Source organism: Nipponia nippon, unplaced genomic scaffold, assembly GCF_047370975.1.
Source record: "Nipponia nippon isolate SJK-2023a ecotype South Korea unplaced genomic scaffold, ASM4737097v1 scaffold_4, whole genome shotgun sequence".
Classification (NCBI taxonomy): Eukaryota; Metazoa; Chordata; class Aves; order Pelecaniformes; family Threskiornithidae; genus Nipponia; species Nipponia nippon.
The window spans coordinates 110,964,160-110,984,379 of record NW_028262358.1 but is presented as its reverse complement, the minus strand read 5'-3'; the positions used below and the strand labels follow the sequence as shown (position 1 = coordinate 110,984,379).

The 20,220-nt window shown below is 41.0% G+C and overlaps 1 protein-coding gene across 2 annotated transcripts in view; it reads left to right on the top strand.

The window, feature by feature from the left end:
• The first annotated feature begins 878 nt into the window (after window positions 1-878).
• ROCK2 (Rho associated coiled-coil containing protein kinase 2) overlaps window positions 879-20,220 on the top strand; it is a 113,300-nt gene continuing 93,958 nt past the window's right edge. For both annotated transcript variants that reach the window (XM_087773738.1, XM_087773739.1), the window contains exon 1: window positions 879-1,655. In XM_087773738.1, the coding sequence (XP_087629864.1) occupies window positions 1,506-1,655 (150 nt within the window). In that variant the 5' untranslated portion in view covers window positions 879-1,505. The remainder of the gene's footprint in view (window positions 1,656-20,220) is intronic.

The window sequence follows — 20,220 nt, the reverse complement described above, 5'->3', positions numbered from 1 at the left end:
CATCAGCTCACTGACATCCAGCTACCAGCTGACACTCAGCACAATAAAACTGTTAACCTTTCCTCCCTGAGGTCCCTCCACCTCTGCAGATGGCACTTCCATGGCCTCTGTCGCTCTGCCCAGTCATGCTGGCCGCATCTCCAGGCTGCTGGATCCACAGTTCAGCCACCACCTCACCACGTCGTCCCGTGGAGCATCCCTGCCGTCCAACTCGCCTCCTCCATTCCCACAGCCACAACTCGAGCCACCAACGGCACTCTCCCTGCTACAGCCTGCTCTTGCCTGGGTCTGATAAACTGGTGCCCCCCGGGAAATGCCCACCGAGCAGTAACTGCGTCGGCACAGCGTGTGGAGGCTCCTCTTCCTCAGGTGAACGAGGGAGCTCTGCATTTTCCCTGCCACAGCTCCTCGCCTTCTAGCTCTCCATCCTCCCTCTCGTACATGCCCTGAAACGCTGCTCACCCGCTTTCTCAAACGTTTACTGTTTTTTTGTGTGCTTTACGCTACACGGGCAGGATAAGGTCTCGGGCAAAGCTCACCCAGCCACCACACAGCCCTTTCTCTCTCCGGCTGCTGTGCCCAGGCCCGGCCCCTCCGCCGGGCCTTGCCCGCAGCAGCTGCCTCGGGGGGCCGGCGAGGCGGGAGGTCACCTTGGTGCCAGGGCCGGCCGGCGGGCTGAGCACGGCGGGGCGGCCCCGACCCCGGCCCGGGCCCCGGGCCTCCCGTCCCGGCCGCGGGGCGCTGAGCTCAGGGTTATAGTTAGGCGGTGAGTGAGCGCTGAGCTATGCGCCGCCGCTCGCAGCGGGGCCTTGTGGGTAAGGGCGGCCGCCTCCGCGGCGCGGGGCCGGGGGAGGAGGAGGCCGGGCCGGGCCACGCCGGGCGAGGGGCGGGCGCAGGCGGCAGCAGCAGCGCGCCGCGGGCGGGCGGCGGCCGCACCATGGAGTGAGCGGCGGGGGCGGCCCGGAGAGGCAGCGGCGAGGCGAGGCGAGGCGAGACCGGCGGAGATCGCAGCTCCCGCCCGAGCAGCAGAGGAGGCGGAGGAGAGAGAGCCGGACTCCGACTCCGCGGCGGCCGCTTCCCCCTTCCCTCCCCGCCTCCCTGCGCCCTCGGAGCGGGCACTCGGCCGGTGCGATGGCCCGGCCGGCGGCGGGGAGCGGGCAGTGAGCCGGGGCCCGCTGAGGGACGCCCCAAGCAGGGGGAGAGGCGGGGGCACGGCGGGAAGCGCTCCCTCCCTCCCAGCTCCCCCCTCCCTCTGCCCGCGGCCGGGCGGAGCAGCGGCTGCTTCCCCGCGCCCTTCATGCCCGGGCGGCCGCCAGGCGGCCAACGGCGGCGCGCTGCCCTCCGCTCCCGCCTCGCTGCCCAGGCCCGGCCCGCCGCGGCCCCCGCCCTTCCCCCGGCCTCTCCGCCGCGCTAGGCCCCGAGCCGGCCCGCCGGGCGACCCCGCTCAGTCCCCTCCTCCCCGGCAGCGGGGGACGGTCTCCCGCCGCCGCTAGGCGGGCCGGAGGATGAGCCAGCAGCCGGCGGTGAAGATGTCGGCGGCTCCCCTCACGGCGGAGGCGCTGGAGTCGGCGGCGGGGATGCTCGAGGGTCGCCAGAGGAAGCTGGAGTCCATGATCCGCGACCCGCGCTCCCCGGTCAACGTGGAGAGCCTGCTGGTGAGGGGGCGGCCGGGCCGCGCCGCGCCGCGCCGCGGGGGGAAGCGCTCGGCGGGGTAACAAAGGGAGCGCTGCCCTCGCCTCGGGCGGGGGAAGGAAGGAAGGAAGGAAAGGGCTCCCGCGTCCTGGAGGAGCTTTCCTGGGGGAGGACGAAGGCTCCTGCCCCGGGGGTGGGGGGGCGGCGCCTCTCCACGCCCCCGGTCGCGCCGCCGGCGAGGCGGGCGAGGGGCGCCCGGCCACCTGAGGGGAGGCCCCGCCGGGCGGGGAGGTGGCGGGCAGCGGGCCCTCGGCCCCCGGGGCTGGTGCGGAGGTCTGCGCCGGGAGCTGAGGTGCAGCTTATTTGGGGGAAAGCGAGAAACGTCTCTGGAAAGATTCGACCTGGGGAGGAAAGCGCCTTTTTTTTTTTTTTTTTTTTTTTCCCTCTCTCCCAGCATCGTTTACACCGTTTACCTTCGCGCCTCGTAGTCACAGCGTGTCCGTTCCCAAAGTACCTGCCTTTGTGTGCGCTGCCGGGCAGCCGGCACCCATCCCCTCCGCCCCCCGTAAAGCCGCCCCCGGTAAAGCTGAGGTTTGCTGTGCGCGGGGAAATAATTCAGGAAAAGGACACGCCTAAGGGAGAGATGTAACTGGGGGGTCCTGGGGGGTCACGTTTATTTTCCACTGGGGCAAATTGATTCCTCTGTCTCCTATTTCAAATAGCATTTTTCTGTGTGAGTGTATGAAATATAATTTCCTTTCGTAAGAAATCCATGCCCTCAGGACGGAGTGGGGAGGGAGTTGTATTTCCCCGTTTAAAACATCCAAACCCTGGAAAGGCAGTGAGAGGGAGTTTTTATTATTATTACTATTTTTTAACTGAACTTAAGGGTCTTCAAACCTTATATTTCCAGTCTATCCCAAGATTTCCAATGTGTCCCAGTTCTGAGGAACAGAAAAGGGGGGGGAAAAATCCCAGTCCTTCCAAGAGTTGCTCAAGGCACTTAGACTGAGTCTTTTTTTTTTTTCCTGCTTTCAAATGACTCAGTTCTGTTTGGCCAAAAATACAGGAACTGACTGAACAGTATGTATGCCTGTGCTGTGTGGAGAATATAGGAATTTCCTATAACATCTGAAAAATGTTCTCGAGGCTTTAGTACTGTATTACTTCTCTCATAGATGTTCAGAGGCATAATGACACCCATAGCAGTCAATGAAGGGGAGTGGGAAACAGTGCTACATATCTAACTGGATTCAGATAAGTTTTCGCCTAGGCCAAAGCAAAGAGAGCTGCCTCTGGGCTTCGCTCCCAGCATTTTCATTTTGGTATTTTGCTAAGAAAACTTTGACCTGTGGCCAAAAAAGAGCAGTTAAAAATAGTACAGTCGTTCTGAAAAATGCATCAGGTTAATACATAACCCCAGTAGACTTTTTCACACTCTCTGCTTTTGTACTCAACAGTGTGTTTCTTTTATTGTCTTGCCTCCCCTGCCTTGGACATAGATTAGATACACTAAAAACTGTTTATGTTTTTGAAGAGAAGTTCTGATTGCAAAATTGGGACGGGCCTGCTTAGCACTTGATTATTTTGTTGTTGTTTTGTACACTTACAATGTAGACCACTTCGTGTAATACATCAAATGAGCAAACCATGGGAGAGTGTTAGCTGGATTGTAAATGCGTATTTTTTTATGGTAAAAGTTATCCCTTTTCTCTCTGCACTCTCTCTGTAAGTATTGTTTAAAAAATTAGCAACAAATAAAATATAATGCTAATCAATCAAATTTCCTAGCTTGTGCATTCTACATGTCTATGTATGAAATAATGAACTACTTCAGGTTTGTTTGTTTATTATTCTTATTTAGGAAATTTGCAATGGATTTCCTGTAAAAGCTTTTTCTTTTGGGCTTTCATATTGTTGCTTTATGCTATTTGACATTAATTTTGTATTGGCATTCTGCTAGGCAGTCTGAGTATGAAAACATCATATTCAAATTGCAAAATTTACTTGTTTACTAAACAGCTCGCTGTCAGTGTAAATTATCATAAGTGGAAATGTGTTTTCAGTTAAAAGTAGAAATACAGCAACAGAAACTAAGAGTCAGGGAAAATGTCTTAAAAAGACTAGCTGGAATGCCACTATTTCATCCTCCAAAAATAACATAACCAAAACTAAAAATGTGGAATGGAATTCAAAATGGAATTCATTTCCTTACACTGTAAAAAGTCATAAACAGCTGCTATTCTGCATTTTGTGTGCATGCTTTATTTTTGGGAAGCTGTAAAAAGCAAAAAAGTAACTGTTAATCTACAACACATGGTGCAAATTTGAAAGATGTGAAAAACTGAGGTAATAGGCTGTCCTTCTCTAGATACCAAATCCACTGCCTATCAAGAGATAATTCATTCAGTGGCTCTAAATGAAGAGACTTTCTTTGTGTACCTTCCCAACCACAGGATGGCTGACCACATCCATCTGTTTCTTCAGCAGGAGAACCTGTGAAGCCAAATACATTGATTGATTATTTTCCTCCCATCCCCCTTTTGGGCTCAAGAGAGACCATTAGCTTTTCTAATGTGATTTTTGCTATATTGTATGCCTTAACACTTGTCTATTTATGCCCATGTTGAGCATAATAATTTGTGTTTGATTAAAATATATCTTTGAAAAAGACATGCAGTCTCAATTCAGAGACATTAAAAGACGGAGAACTCACCATTTAGTTTGTCCTGGTAGTTAGTTATGAAGGCAGAATTTTTAAAAAATGCAAATGGAAATGTGTGGCGTGGTTATCACCACCCTTTTTCTGCTAAATTAAAAAAAATATTACCATAGAGGGCTTTCTGCTCACTAGCATGGTTCAAATGCATAGCCTGCACTTGGTGGGTTTCTTCTGGTTTTGGTCTAATAAAAAGATGAAAATGGGAACGCAAGAACTGTCTACACTGTTCCATGATAGGTTTCAGCAAAGAGCCCTACAAAGGGAAGTGGTTTTTGCAACCTCCTTCAGACATCCACTGAGTGCTCTTTTTCTCATTGTATCATGTTGAAAGCCTGTGTTAGGTTGCCTGTGCTAAGATAAATAACTTCTAATTGTCACAGCTTTCTATGATACGGTCTGTTACTCTTCTTGGTCGTGTAAGATTGCATTAGTGGTTATGAAAACCTGCTTTGTGTGTTACGTTTAGATTGTGCGGATCACTTCGTAAAACTACTGTATTCTTATTATTTGCTCTTCTGCCGGTTTGTGTCATCCACTAATTTAATGAAGTGACATTTTTATGTGTACTGCATGTACACATTGATGATAGCGCTTAATGGTATTTGACCTTGGGTGATCTATAAGAAACCCTTCTATAAATACATTCCTACTGAATAGTTCCTAGTTGACAGCTACATTTAAGAAGAGCCTAACGGTTCTCACATACATTTGTGTATTTGTGCTTTTGCATATATGTTCTATCTACAGTATTAACTGAGCTATTTTGTTATAGTATTAAATACATGTTATTTAAGGGTGCGTTGGTAAGTGTTAGCTGAACACTTACTGTGGTCCAAAGCTAGAGCAGATAGGTCAACGTAGGCTGTGTAAAACTAATCCAGACCTCCTTCCTTGCCATGTGTAATTGTATCACGTCAGCACATACTGAACTCAACTTCAGAGTTTTATGGTGGTGACGAACAGCTCTGATAAATCTTATCGTCCTCCTCCCTGGAGTTGTCTGCCTGGTGCTTTTGCTGGAGCTGCAGTCGACTGTGGTTGCCTAGAGAAAGGAACTGGTGTCTGCCCTTGGTCTTGTTCAGTTGAAGCCTTAGGATTTTAGCGTTAAGCTTAAACCTTGACATTACACTAGAGATGTAAAGTGTTGATTCTGCCTGTTCTGCTATGGTTGTGTCAGCCTTTGAAAGAAGGAGTTCTTAAAGCTGTTAATGAAGCAGTGCAGCAGTGAAATCGCGATCACAGTGCTGGGCTATGCTGGGAACACGTTCATGGTGGACTGAGAAATGGAGATTAGCAGGAGAGTGCTTAAGTGTCTTGGAATATACTTGCCTTAAAAAAACCCAAAAAAACCCAAAACCAAAACAACCCAAAACCTAACTAATTTGCTATTTATTTCTTTGTTAAAATAAAGCCAATGGGTAAACTGTGTATTTATACTAGTTTGAACATGAATAGATGTTCATCTAAGTTGATCCTTGCCGTTGAGACCCTAGAGTTTTACTCCTAATGAAAAGTGGGTTGCAGATACAGCTGTGACTCTGATCCTTTCGATAGGTGCATCTGTCCGTAGCAATCTCATCAACTGGATAGATGCCAACTTTATACCAAGAGTGTTAATTTAGCAGATCACTAGGCTGAGCTCTGTTAATACAGGGTCTCCAGGTCATCATGGCTGACACACATATCCCTTTGCAGGATTTTGGCCTTATGAGCTTTCAAAGTGTTTCATATTTAATATGCAAGTTGCATATTTAATATTAAAGTTGTCTCATTTTCCTAAATTTTTTGCTGTATAATTTTGAATCAGTAAGAACAATCTGTTGTGTTAATCTGAGCCAGCAAGCACAGGGAAGAGCTGAAAATGTAGCAGTTAGCAGGATCTGATCTGAAATTCATTGCCCAGTAAGTAGTCGAAAGGCCAAATGATTCGCTGTTCTTGAAGAAATATTTTTCTTCTTGTTTGTTATAGTTCTTGTGCTGTTAATTCTCTCTTAGCTCCTGTCTCTCTATAAATTTTCTATTTTTGATCTGTAATTTCAGAACATCTACTGCAGAGTTGAAAAAGATGAGCTTTAAAGAAACAGAATTGTCTTTTGTTCATTGTTCCTGTGTGATGGATTTATATATAGCAGTATAGTTAACTGGAAGAGGACAGTTCTATTTTCTGACAGTTTTACATATTCTTATATTCTCTTTTATTCCGTGCTAGGATTAAAGCATTTCACTTTTAGTTTAAGAAAGGAAAGAAGCCAGTTTGCTCAGCTTCAATACTTTTACTGCCACACATGAGATGCATGTGGATTTTGTGTGTGCATTCACAAGAGGAATGTTCTCTCCCAGTATTTTACCTGTATTGATCAGATTGCAGCGTGGGCCATTAGTATCCTTTCGTTGTTCACTCTCTGTAACAACTTAAGGGGGAAAAAAAAAAAAGAAGACAGCCACACTAAAAATTAGCACAATTCTCTTCTGCTTTATATGGGATGGAATAAAAATTCAGGGACTCTTCACTTTTCCAAATATTAGTAGCCTCAGTGTCAGTTGGAGAATGTGTGAAAATGCTGATTAAAACCTGTTTTTTTTTAAGTACATTTTCAGTTTTCAACTAATGGCAGAGGAATGCCAAAGCATTTGACTGTTTGCCTGGTAATGCAATCCATAACAAAAGCTGCCTAATTTAAAAATAAAGAAAAATGCTACCACAGCAGCCAATCTCTGCAGCTATCAATTGGGGATTTCTTGCCAGTGTTTAATCTACAAAATATGGCTGGAATTGTATCACTGCCATAGAGCAACTGACCTTGGATTTTAAGGATGAAAGTGAGTGAAGCTTGGTAGTAGAGTTTTACATAATGAAAGAATATAAAAAAAAATTCTTAAATGTATATGTTTTTATAACCCATAAGGATGGGTTTTGGGGGGGGGGGGGGGGTGGGGGGTGGAAGATGCTATATTGTGTCCAAGATTGTTCTAAGCTGTTATACTGAAAAGCACCAAATGTTTCTGGTAACAAATTTATTTAAAATACTCTTTTCTTGGTACATCCCATTGGTTAAGAACAAGAATACTATGTTTATATTGGCAGCCTTTGCTGGTAATAAACTTATTTTAATGAGTCTTTCGCTATGTAAACAGAATGTTGAATGTAGCGCTCAGTTCCGAAGCCATACCTACTGTGCATGAAGCTTTTGCTGCTACAGTAGTGAAACGTCAAAACACTCCCTGTATTGCCAGCAGCAGTGCATCTTCACAGCCAGCGACATTTAAGCTTTTGTAGTGCAGGTGAAGCGACACTTGCATCCTTATTTTGGAACATTATATTAATTACCTGCTAACAAAGTTTTAAGACCACATGCTTAGAAGGGTGATTTGGGCACCCCCTAATGTGCAGAGGCTCTATACTTGGAAGATTGTGATTCTGTGAATTTTGTCCAAATTTCACTAGTTTGGACAGTCTCAGTCAGTAACAGCTGCTTATGTGGTGTGGACTTAGCTTTTTCTTTTTTTCTGTGTTCATCTACTGAGAGAGGGGCCTTTTTTTCTTCTACGAAATATCATGGAGTTTAGTTGTTTTGTTTTACATGAAGGGATGGACGCAAATTTCTTCATTGGCTTGTGAAACATCCCTCCTGTTCAATCTCTGCTTCAGTTTTTGTAGGATCTGGAAGGTGATAGACATGAGAGGAAAAACAATCTGGATGCCACATAACAAATGTTTTTTCATTGTGCCTGTCTTTCATTAATTTTATTTTATGTAGAATGACTTACCTAAGTCAAATCTTTTGCAAACGGTCACCAATCACATATTTTGTGTTTTCTGTGTGCCCAGACTGATGCAACTGGGTTTTGATGTTAATGTGCAGCATTGCTATTTTAATGCCATAGTCATATCATCAGTGATTTTTGTTAGTAGGGTGGTGTCATTCGGACGGAACAGCCAGAGGGATAAGTAAAAAAGATGGTGTGCAGGAGGGTCTGAACCTAGTGCTGGCAATGCATGTCATCAGACAAATCTTTCTTTGTTTCCAACTATATGAAATGGAGATGATGAAGCTTTTTATTTTTTTTTAAACCTGTACTGGAGAAGGATTTAATATTTAGAATGAACTTACGTGATATAAAAAAGGTGATCACAGGGAAACTTTATGTCTAATTGTTTAATTCTGAACCTTGAAGATTCAAATAACTGAGTGGTTGCTTTATTGCCTCTTGACTGTTCTAAATCGTGGGTACTGATTTTATTAGTCTGTATTTAAAGTACAGAATAACAGGATCCTGCATAAAGCAGGATAAAGTTTGGGTGACTCATCCAAACACCAGAATTTTTTTATACTTTTCTTCAGGAGGAAATGAAGAGGAGGTCACATACAGACATGAAAGAAGGTTTGAACTGCGATGAAAGAAGAGAAGCTAATCTTTACCAAATAGTCTTTTTATTCTTTTTTTTTAATCTCAAAACAAATAATGTTGACTGTTACTATTACCAAATAAATAAATAACTAGAAGGAAAAAAAGAGGTAGTTGTCCAAAGTCTGTAGCTTAGTTGTTGATTAAATATCAAACATTGCTCTCTCAACAATGTAGATTTACCCTAGTGTGATATGGATGTCGAGAAATACCTTTGGCTGTTTCTTGGAAATTACTTTTTATTGAATGAGCTGTGAATTTGGAAAACATAGTCTACTTGTGTTTGTTGCTACTGTACAAGTTGATCCTCTGTATTTTTTTTTTTGTTCAAAGTGAAGAGTGCTGCATCGATAAATTCACTGCAGTGTGTATGTACATATCTTCGAAGAGATTATGCTCTAAAAACTATAATAGCACAGGTTTTGGTTGAGGGGTATACATACAATCATTTGGCTTGCCTATGCTATGAAAATTTCTATTTCATACCGAAACTAGTTTTAAACTGGTTTTCCCTGTGGTTTCTGAAACTGGTTTGTTCTGGTCTCCATTTTCAGTTTAGCATTGATTATGTTGTGTGCAAGATTAGGGAGACAAGCCTTGTCGTTTGTTGCATGTATAGGACACAGGTTTTTATTTGTAAATTACTTTTAGCACCATCTGGTATACAGGGGAGTGTGTGTTGTGGTTGACCTCTAATATGTGCAGCTAAAGTCATTTGGAACAAGCTGTAGTAAGTAGATATAAGATGTTATGGGGTTACTTAATATTGTTTCCGTCCCTTCTTACACAATTTTATAACCATGCTTGACTTCTGAATGCTTTTTTTGTGGAATCTTTAAACTTTTGTGATGGAATAACCATGAAGTCTTTTGCCTTCGGAACAGAATTATTCCCTCTAACAGTGCAAGAAGATGGAGAAGAGCAGGAAATAATACCGTGTTGGAAGCTGTTGGTTTAGTGAATGATGAAAACCTTTCTAATGCCAGCTGTATGCACGCACGATCTGTTTCCGTTAGTGAACATTTCAGGACCTTTTCCTCCAGCAGTAAAAGTCAGCCCACTTAGGCATTAAGCCATAATTTTTAATACTTGGCTTATTCAATTTAATGACCTCTTTAGGGTGTATAAGCCTGGATTGTGAAGTACCCCTCCACCTTTTTTTTTATTTTATTCTTTCATATGAAAAGTGACTGAAAACAACTACTTGAATTACTCATGTGGCAAGGAGGCACTGACAGTTTGGTATTGTATTGCAGCTACTGCTATTAATTTAAACATTATTCTATGTTTAGTTTTTTCTCTGTGGGTACAAAGTAGTTAGTAATCTTGTTAAACTTCAGTTGCATCCATGCTGGTATTATAAGCACCTGAACTAAGCTATAGATCTGATCGAGAAAGCTAAAAATAACTGCGTTTTCAAGACAAAAATGTATTCCTGTTGCTAAATTGTAGTTTCCTAAAGCCCTGATTTTAATTGCTGTCAAGTTCACTGTTCAATATTACTAGGAACAAATTTCTTGTTATATGAAATGTACTTCTTTTTTCTTTTATTTTTAATTCATTTTCCTTAATCCCCATCCCTAGGGGTTTCCCCACTGTTCATCTCCCCAGAATTGAAGGGCTTGTCTTGGCTTGGGAGATGATGGTGTTTATGCCAGTGAGGGTGGGGAGCAGCAGAACTCCAGTTGTCAAAATTCTGGGGGCAAAATGTGAATGTAGCAGCAAATAAGGTAGCAGAAACACTGTTTTGTACGTGCCTAGTGTTTGTTCTGTTTTGGGAATATTTTAAGCTTGAATTAGAAGATAAATATATAAGAAACAATAAATATACTAATACAAGCTGCATCTCCTGAAAAATACTATGATGGCAAATCCTTTTAATTGTACACATCCAGCCAGTTCTCTGTTTCGAAAATAATTTCTAACTGTTAGGATTATGAAGAAAACCTCTATATATGGACAGTATGATGAAGAATGGTTCGTGCCTGTAGAAGCCTGAAACAGTAGTGCTATGAGGTGTGAATCACTTCATCTATTTTAATGGTTGGCTGCCTCTGAAGAAAGGCAATTTAAGCGTCAAAATAAACTATTTCAGTGCTTTTCATTTTTTTTAGAAGAACTACCAGTATTCTTTCCCACGTGTGCCCTGCAGTGTTTCTCAAGTGCCAGAAGTCCCAACTGCCCCCTCTCTACCTGTCAAAACATTTTTGCCAAAATTCAGCATGTTAAAAGTGGAAAGCGCAACTTTAAAAGCAATTCTGTAAAGTATGGCAGTGTTCATTATTAAAAAACTCCTAGATTTATTTTATATGACTCTATTGCAGGACTTGTTTGACTGAATCAGAAAGCCAGAGGCAATGTTGAGCCTAACTATAGGGTTTATTTTAAGTTTTCTATACAGTATGGTATGTTTTGGTTAGACTGTATTGCTGAAAATGTGTTTGGTAATACAGTGTTCATTTTTTGAAATCACACTGTCTAAATTTATGAGGAAAGATGCACAGAGTGTCTTGCAGACTTAGATATAAATTGGTGACGTTTCAGTGTACTTGCAATCCAGGTACTCTTTTGTTAAATCAAAACCAAGCAATGTACAATGAGGTTATTTCTGTTTATCAACATGTTACATCAAATGGATGCTGAATGTGAGCGGGGAGAGGAATGGCATTATGTGTAAGCTGTTTAGCTTTTTTGTAGTATGTGGAAAGCAGGATTGAAGAAAGTCTTATACACATTGTATTCCAAGGTAAAACTTTTTAGTTACGTTTTGATGTGAAGCTTAATTTCTAGAGCATAAATATCAGAAGAGGCTACCATGTGATTGGACTCCTTTCTTGGCACATGGGAATTGTTGTTGGTTTTATACACTAAGTAATTTTCTGAATTGCGGAATTGGTATTGTTTTTACTGTCATCATGTCTTGATTTATTTTCTCATGTATGAAATCTTATCACTATTGGGTGAGTTGTCCTCTCAAATGGAAAAGAAGCAGGGAGAGGAAGAAACAAACATGTTTGATGCTGTAATATTGTAGGGTCAGTGGTGCTGAAAGTATGTACAGATCGTGAGAGGATCAAAACATTTTTTTTCTTTGTGTTTGCATGCAAAATAGTCATGAAAGTAAAATATCTCTGCTGTCTGTAAGTCTGCATCTATAACCGTAAACCAGGCAGTGTCGGGGTCCTGCCGTGCTCTGGCTGGCATGGTCTCGCCCTGTCCTAGCGAAGTTCTTAGCCTGCGGTTGTCCAAGAGCGTGCCGTGGTTACAGCGTGGGGAGTGGAGGTCTCGCACAGGCGCTGCTGTTTTTCACTTGCTGCTACAGATGTGCTCTTCTAAACCATCAGTCACCCTGAGCACTGTGAAGGTTCATTTTAAGCATAAATTGCTGATTATTCTGCTGGTTTTGACTTAATTACTAGATTAGGCACAGTGTGACAGAACTGGCTAAGAAATAACATGGTGAAATTCAGTACTACCATTCTTTCAGTAGAGCAAGAGGTAGTAAAGTAGAAGCAATAGGTCTTTTCATCTAAAATAATGCAACTCCAATTATCTGGTCTTATTCCTATGTTCACTTTCTGAAAATGCTGGTCTGTGAGTAAATGGATGTAGCCATATTCCATAATCCATAACCAATTTTTTGTATGTTCGTACTCCCTTGGACAGCGAGGTGTGTATAGCTAGTTGTATGCAGATTTTTCGTGAAGGGTAGGAAGGAATGACAAGAAACCCAAGTCAGTTAGGGACGCAACTTTGTCTGGAATGGCCTGAAACACTGGGGTCATGCTCTTGCCTAAATGATGTACAGTGAAGCTGACAAACTGTTTTTTGTTGATGTAAGGACTTTGTTTCCCCAGATTTAAATGCTGCTTTAGTAGACAGCTAGTAACAGTCTCTGCTTGCTGTAGGGTAGTGCCACACTGGTGTGGCTGTCCCGTTCCTAGTTAGCTCGTGGGTCTGTGCTCTGTACTTGGGTATACACGCATAGGATGCCTGCTGCAATACTCTTGTAAGAGACATACGTAAATTTTCTTCTCCCCCACAACATTTAGCCAAGTGCATACACCTCTTCTGTCCCTGGTGATCTTGATGCACAGGAGTTTTTCCTTCAAATGTAAAAAATTTGATTCCTCGAGGAAGCAGCTGATTCAGATGGCTCTTGTGGGAATTGATCTGCTCAGGTCTAATGGAAACGTGAGATAGTATTTGCCTATCAGAATCACTTGTTGCCAAAGGTTAAGGAAATTTTAGGAAACATAAAGTTATTATCTATGGGAAAACTATTTTTCAGTTATGGAACCATGATGAGCTTGAAATCTATTTTCTATTTTGTTTTGTTTTCTCAAGTAACTTGGGATATTCACTTAGCCCTGAATTTCTTGCCATATTTTTGTTTCACAATCATGGTTTTTTAATTCTTTGTATTCCAGGGACATATTTGCACAGATCACGTTGGAATAAACACAGGCTAAATAAACTAAAAAATATTCTTCCATTTTAAAATTCCTTTTAGCTACCATAATCTCAGCTGATATTTTTAATACCAGTATGTAAACAAATTCTGACAGAATTGTAATTTAACTGTCTCATTAAAGGCAGGCATGCATGTCTTCTGTTAAATGACATGGTGATTAAGGCAACGTTGCATTGGCCAAATGTATGAAGATAACGCTGCTACCTTGTAAAGCTGTTATCTGTTGGAAGAAAATTTTTATACCTGGTTTAAGTTTTACAGTACAGGAGTCTTTCCTTGTAATAGCTTTATCTTGAAAAGACTGTGTCCTACAATTTGAAGATACAAGGTACTTTAATTGTCAGATTGAGACCAAAGTTCCTGAGGATGTGGGTTCCTTTGTGAAGATCTCTATCAGCCATAGACAAAGACCTTTAGAATGTCTTTCTGTCTTTTCAGATAAGCTCTGTCGTCATCCATATAAGATCCATGAGTAGTCAAGGGATTAGGGAAACCTTAAAATGCTGTAGGGTGCGGTATCTGTTTCTGAATGACTTCTAGAAGCAGAAGGAGATGAGATTTTGCAGACACGAGCTTACTAAACAGGCAAGTATGGTCCTTGGGTCAGACAACTCTGGTCAGCGATGTGGAAGTAAATACAGCAGTAATTAAGACTAGCCTAGCTATTTTAAGGTAGTCTATAATGTTCTGAAGGAAGGAGGATGCAACAAAGACGGTGACCCTTTTATTTTTAAAAAGGTGGGCACAGCAGAGGACAGACATGCATTCTTAGTGGTATGTATGTGCAAAAATTATTATCAATGGAGCCAACTTGGCTTTTCTGCCTTAGTAGCACATTTAGAAGAGGAGTAGACACGATCGCCTTGATAGTTGAAATAAGGTTTTCTGGGTTATTCTGTAATAGTCCAGATTTTAATTTTTTTAAAAGAGGTATGTTTATTTTTGTATTTATTTAAGGGCTTCAGTCATTAAGGATAGTCACAATCCAGTTTTTATATATTTAAGAAAAATATACTCATCTTGCAAGAGTTTCTAAATGAACCAATAAACTTGTATACTGTTGGAGGGAGAAACCAAGCAGCTTTTAGTATTAGAAAAGTAAGTACTCAGAAATCTGAAGAAGGTAGAAGTTTCTCAGTATGGGAAACTGAGCCTGAGTGATCTCAGAAACTTCTTAACTTGTCTTTCTCCCTTAGGTTCCATTTAAAAACAAATGGCTAACAGAGTTCCACAGGTAGTTTCGCTATCAGTTAAAGAAGTAGCTCCACCTGCTTCCATGGGGCACCACCTTGATGGTGACACAAATGTTTGTGCTGGTGTGTTGTGAAATGACTTGAGTAACTAAACTGGATTAAAACTAACCCGAATCATTTTTCCCAGTTAATCCTGGCAGATTTGCAGAACACAATGGTAACTACCGCTATGACATTTAAAAAAACCCAAACAACCCACAGTCCTAAACCTGTCAAAACAAACGAGAAAATCCACAGTGTATCTCCTTTCCTCAAAGAACTAGGTTTCAAATGGATGGTGTGTTTATTAATTAAAATATGCAGCTTACTTTTTTTGAATGCAGGCCATCATCTCTGTGTCCTGCCACACTGTCAGTAATGAAACTTTGCAGGGAGCGTTGGGACAAGAACGAAGCTCCGTGTACTCCTGTGCAAATACTGCAGCTACTTTCAAAATTGCAGAGAACGTAAATTCAGCTAGAATCTGCTAATATAAACTTAGAAGAAAAGCAAAATAGAATAAAAGAGTGAAATAAGTTCTGCTATTGCATTCAGACCTATGTAAGAAAGTAATGGGGTAATAGCACACTGACTTACTAGCCTACATACAGAGGAAATTGTAGAAACTGGAAAGGTTTATTTTTTTAAAGAAACTTGTATAAGACCAATTCCTTTTAGTACTTGTCTACTTTTGAATTCAGGTAACTTAAACCTATTTTTTGTATTGTAGTCTGTCGCTTTAATCTGTTGTTTCTTCCCCCCTGTTTTAGGAAGCAACAGGATTATGTGTGTAAACAAGCTTGTTTTAAAGATGAATACTGGCTCATATTTTCTTCTGAAAATAGTGGAATCCATCAACATAAGAAATGCCAAAATGCGTAATTGAGGTCTTAGCTGCCAGTGCTTATTTGGAAGTTGTTTTTAGTGCCATGTTACTATTGCTCCATCTCCAATATGTACATTATGTTACACTGGCACAAAGCAGACTGATATCAGTGCAGCCTGCTTTGATACCTGACTGGATTAGATTATACAAATACTAATTTGCCCTTACACTTGTGCAGTGTTTTCTGATTTCATATTCTCACATCAGGGCAGCAACATCAACTACATCAGTACATCAGTAATGTTATATTGAGTCAGAATTGTTTTAAGTTTAAAGAGAAAAAAGTGTTACTTCTAGGTTGTTAATGGAGAAGTGGGTATGTTTATCACAAATAAAACTGTTCTAAAGGTTCCATGGAAAATAAACATTTAATTTTACAGCTGGTAAAACAAAAAAGTATTTTTAATGACGGATGCCATTTACAAATTATTAAGAAAATAGCTGATTATTGATGTAGACTGTCTTTTTCAGTACTGATGACAGAAGTCTTTAAGAATCACAGAAGGGTTTGGCTTGGAAGGGACCTTTAAAATCATGTAGTCCAACCCCCCCACCATGGGCAGGGACATCTTCAACTAGATCAGGTTGCTCAAAGCCCCGTCCAACCTGACCTTGAACTTTTCCAGGGATGGGGCATCCACAGTCTCTCTGAGCAACCTGTTCCGGTGTTTCACCACCCTCATTGTAAAAAATTTCTTCCTTATATCCAGTCTGAATCTCTTTTAGTTTAAAACCATTACCTCTTGTCCTATTGCAGCAGGCCCTGCTAAAAAGTCTGTCCCCACCTTTCTTATAAGCCCCCTTCAAGTATTGAAAGGCCGCAATAAGGTCTCCCCACAGCCTCCTCTTCCCCAGGCTGAACAACCCCAGCTCTCTCAGCCTTTCCTCACAGGAGAGGTGTTCCAGCCCTCTCATCATTTTCGTGGCCCTCCTCTGGACCCGCTCCAACAGGTCCACGTCTCTCCTGTGCTGAGGACCCCAGAGCTGGACGCAGGACTCCAGGTTGGCTTTCTGAACTGCGAGAGCACGTTGCCGGCTCATGTCCAGCTTTTCATGCACCAGGACCCCCAAGTCCTTCTCCTCAGGGCTGCTCTCCATCTCTTCATCCCCCAGCCTGTACTGATATCGAGGTTGCCCCGATCCATGTGCAGGACCCTGCGCTTGGCCTTGTTGAACCTTATGAGGTTCACGTGAAGGAACAGGCCAGTAGTTTAGTGGAGTTAAAACTTGAATTGGTATTCTTGATTCTTTGAAAATCTTACAAAACTGTGAAATATGATTTATGGAGGGAACAGACACTTCCAGTGTCACCACAGTCAGTTTTATGTTCAGTTTGTTTCCTGTTTGTAGCCTGATATTAAGCAATTCAGAGCCCTGTTTTGGTAACAAAACAGGTTGAGGGTGGTACAAAAAATATTTTTTCACCATTAGAGTGCAGGAACTGTGACTGGCTCACTTTCTGTAGATATTGGGTCTCCTGGTCAGACATGCTAAAGGAAATTTTCTTTCAGAGAAGTATGTATCACAGGGGATGGTATTTGTCAGTTACTTCTATAAAAGTTCCTTTTTTGACAACACTAATGTGAAAAATCAAATACAGCAAATCTAAAATCTGTATTGTTATACTATGCAGATGTTCCCAAAATGTGAATTTATCATCTATTCACAAAAAAGGTGACACAAGTTTCTCTGTCACAGTGGGGAGTTTCTTTGGGTGTTTGTATGTTCTCTCATATCTCTCTTTTATTATAAATTCCTTTCTTCAGGATAAACAGATTTGATAGCTAGACTAGGATTTTTTTATTATTATTATTATTTAACAAATCATGTAAGTGAAATGGATCCTAGAGAGATGGATTCCTGAAAGTCTTTTGAAAGGCACTTTGGGGCGGGGGGAGTGTTTTTCAGAAATATTATTAGGATGCAGTTTTATAGGCACTTACATGCATGTTTAGCTTAAAACATTTAATAGATGCAATTAAGTGGGTAGGACTACTTATGGGCCCTGAATTAGACAAGAGGTTGTTTTAGTGCAGAGGACCATGGACTTGGTGATTGTTGCTAGTGACTGTGTAACTTTTCTTTTTTGTCATCCCTTTGATATGTAAGACACTTGTTGTACCTACTTCATTCTAATATTTCTTTTCATCTTAGAGCAACATGGAGCCATTTCAATTGAGACTAACAAATGAAGTCTATTTCCTAATAAAAATGTTTTGTTTAAGTGGATTCCTGACATCTTAGACCTAATGTTTGAATGTGGGTTCTGTTAGCATGTAGTTCTGTGAGCGTAGTCATTACTGCTTTGAAGCCAAACAGTTTATCTTATGTGAAATTTAGTAATACATTCAATAATTTAGTAATACATTCAACTTATTTCTGTGGAATTCCGCCCCTTCTTTCTTAGGTATTTCATTGTATCTTTGGAGTGAGTTTTTTATGCCTTATGAAGAAGTAACTGGAGGAAGAGGAAAGGTCAGTCGTCCTGGGCCCAGTGATGATTTGATTTTATTTTTTTCAGACCGCAGATGTTTTGTTCTGTTACTAGAATATCTGGGTGAAATTTGAGTTGGAGTGTAACTGGAATATTTGCAACTGTGCCGCTATGATGAAAATCACAGAATTAAAATTACTGATTTATCACATCTTTAAGTATGAACAGGTTGATAGAACCTTCTTATTATTTTTCTTAAAGGGTTGTATTTTAAAGACATTGAATGTTTTCCATGGTACTGTCAGCTCTTCTTTGAGATCATTGGTAGGAGCTACAGCGTGTCTTGTAATGCATATATATATGCGCACTTGGACGTTAATATTTCTTTATGTTACTGAAAGTGAATTTTGGCCTGAGATTTGTTTCATGTGCATGACTTGAGTAGTTACAAAAGTGTGTTACTCTTCATATCGCCTATGATTATTTAGGTAATTGTTTATTTTCCGAGTTATTCATCCACTTTCACAAATATGAATATGTAACACTGGAAATAATAATAAAAAGTATTTTTTAATGTTTATAGTGAGGAAATACATGCATTACCTGTCTTTTCTTTCCTCTGAGCTTTTCAGTAAGTTTAATCAGGTCATATTGGCTGACAGGTGTTCTGTCCTGTTCATCTCATTTTGCCAAGCATTTAGTGAAAATTACTTCAATTTTATATGTAGTTTGCTCATCTTAGTGCAAGTTGCACTACCTTTATTAGGCTAGCCTTTGAAAAGCAATTTCAACCCAAATTGTCAAATAATAACCAGCTATTACCTCTTTTTCTCCCCTTTCTCTCCATATGCACATGGTCCATCTTTAAAGAATAAATATATTTTAAAATTTTGAGATAAATTATACTATTTCCTAACTGCTTATTTTATAAGTAATTGTGGTAGCTGCTAACCTCTCTATTGTATGTAGGAGAAACTTTCTGCAACAAACTTCAAATGTTGAAAGAGCACACTTTAGTGTTATGAAGTGCATTTTAAAAATGAGTTTGGCATAAGTGAAGAAAACTATGATCTGTCTCAGACTTGCGGGGCTGGCTGCCCTCAGAGCTCCTGCAAACTCTTTGTCTTTTGAGTTTGGGGAATTATATTTGCCTTTCTGTAAGCTGTTATGCTGGCTTTCTCAACTACAATATTTGGAGACAAATCTTGTAGCAAATAAGCAGCATCTGACTCGAAAATGCAACTTGCACTGGAGAAATTGGTGAGCTTTTCCGTGATCCTTAATTTGTGTGGAATTTCATTCCCTAGTTTTGGACCAGTCCCTCAAAAGCTCAGGCTTCTAGATAGAGATGATAAAACTCATCTGTTGTAGAAAGCCTCTTTGCTCAAGAGGAACATAATTATAGATGAGGATCTTCAGGTGGGAGACTTCACCGATGTCTTGATACTGTAAGGTGCAGTTCATGAACACAGCGTTTCTCGAGGAGTGCTAAGATCAGTCTTGAAAGTCTAAATCAACCACAGGACCCGAAGGCGAATGTATTGAGACAGCTGGTCTGGCTGTGGAGGAATATTGCAGTGTTTTGTACAGCAGGATTAGGCTCCAGAAGTCTTCATGTCCATAAAATTGTATGGCAGTACTCCAGCCAAGATTTAAGATAAGTGAATAACTAAGGCTTATCTGCAGAACGGAATAGGAAGTTGAGGAGGAAAAGTGTTGTTCAGATTTTTGCAGGGTGGGTTTTTTGGTTTTTGGTTTTTTTTTTGAAGGGTAGGCAGGGAAGAGATTTTCAAGCTGACAGTGCAGATGGATGAAACTCAGGATAAACATTCTTTCAAACTACTTAATATAAATCCAAACAAAGCTTTTATGAGAGGAGTCATGACCATTGTCTTAAATAGAATGAGAAAGAAAATCTATTTCAAGAGGTGAAGTGATGGTACCATTTTTCTATAGAGGATAGATCAATTTAAAATAGAATGATTTAAATGACAATAGTTTGTGATTAATCTTTTCCCAAAATATATACTTATTAACATAGCTCTGTGTGTTAATTTACAGCTCAATGTGACCCTTGTGCAGTGTGTAAATATAACTTTCTTACAAATGACCTTTCTCTTTTTCACTCTCTCTAAATTTCCTGCTCTGTTTCCTAAGCAAAAGAAGGTACTATATTCATGCTTGAACAGTTTTATATTTAATTATGTAAATATTCACTGTTTTGACCTTTTGCTATTTTTTTGTTTGTTTGTCAGGAATTAAAGGATGAACTTAGTGGATGACTCTTTAAAATATGTAGGGAGTATTTTGTTCTTGAGACATCTATCTGTCCACTTGGATGTGAACCATAACTCAGTGAAATGCAAAACATTTTCTATGGATAAACTAATAGCTATTGGTAGTATGCATAGCATATTTTTCTTACAGAGTTAT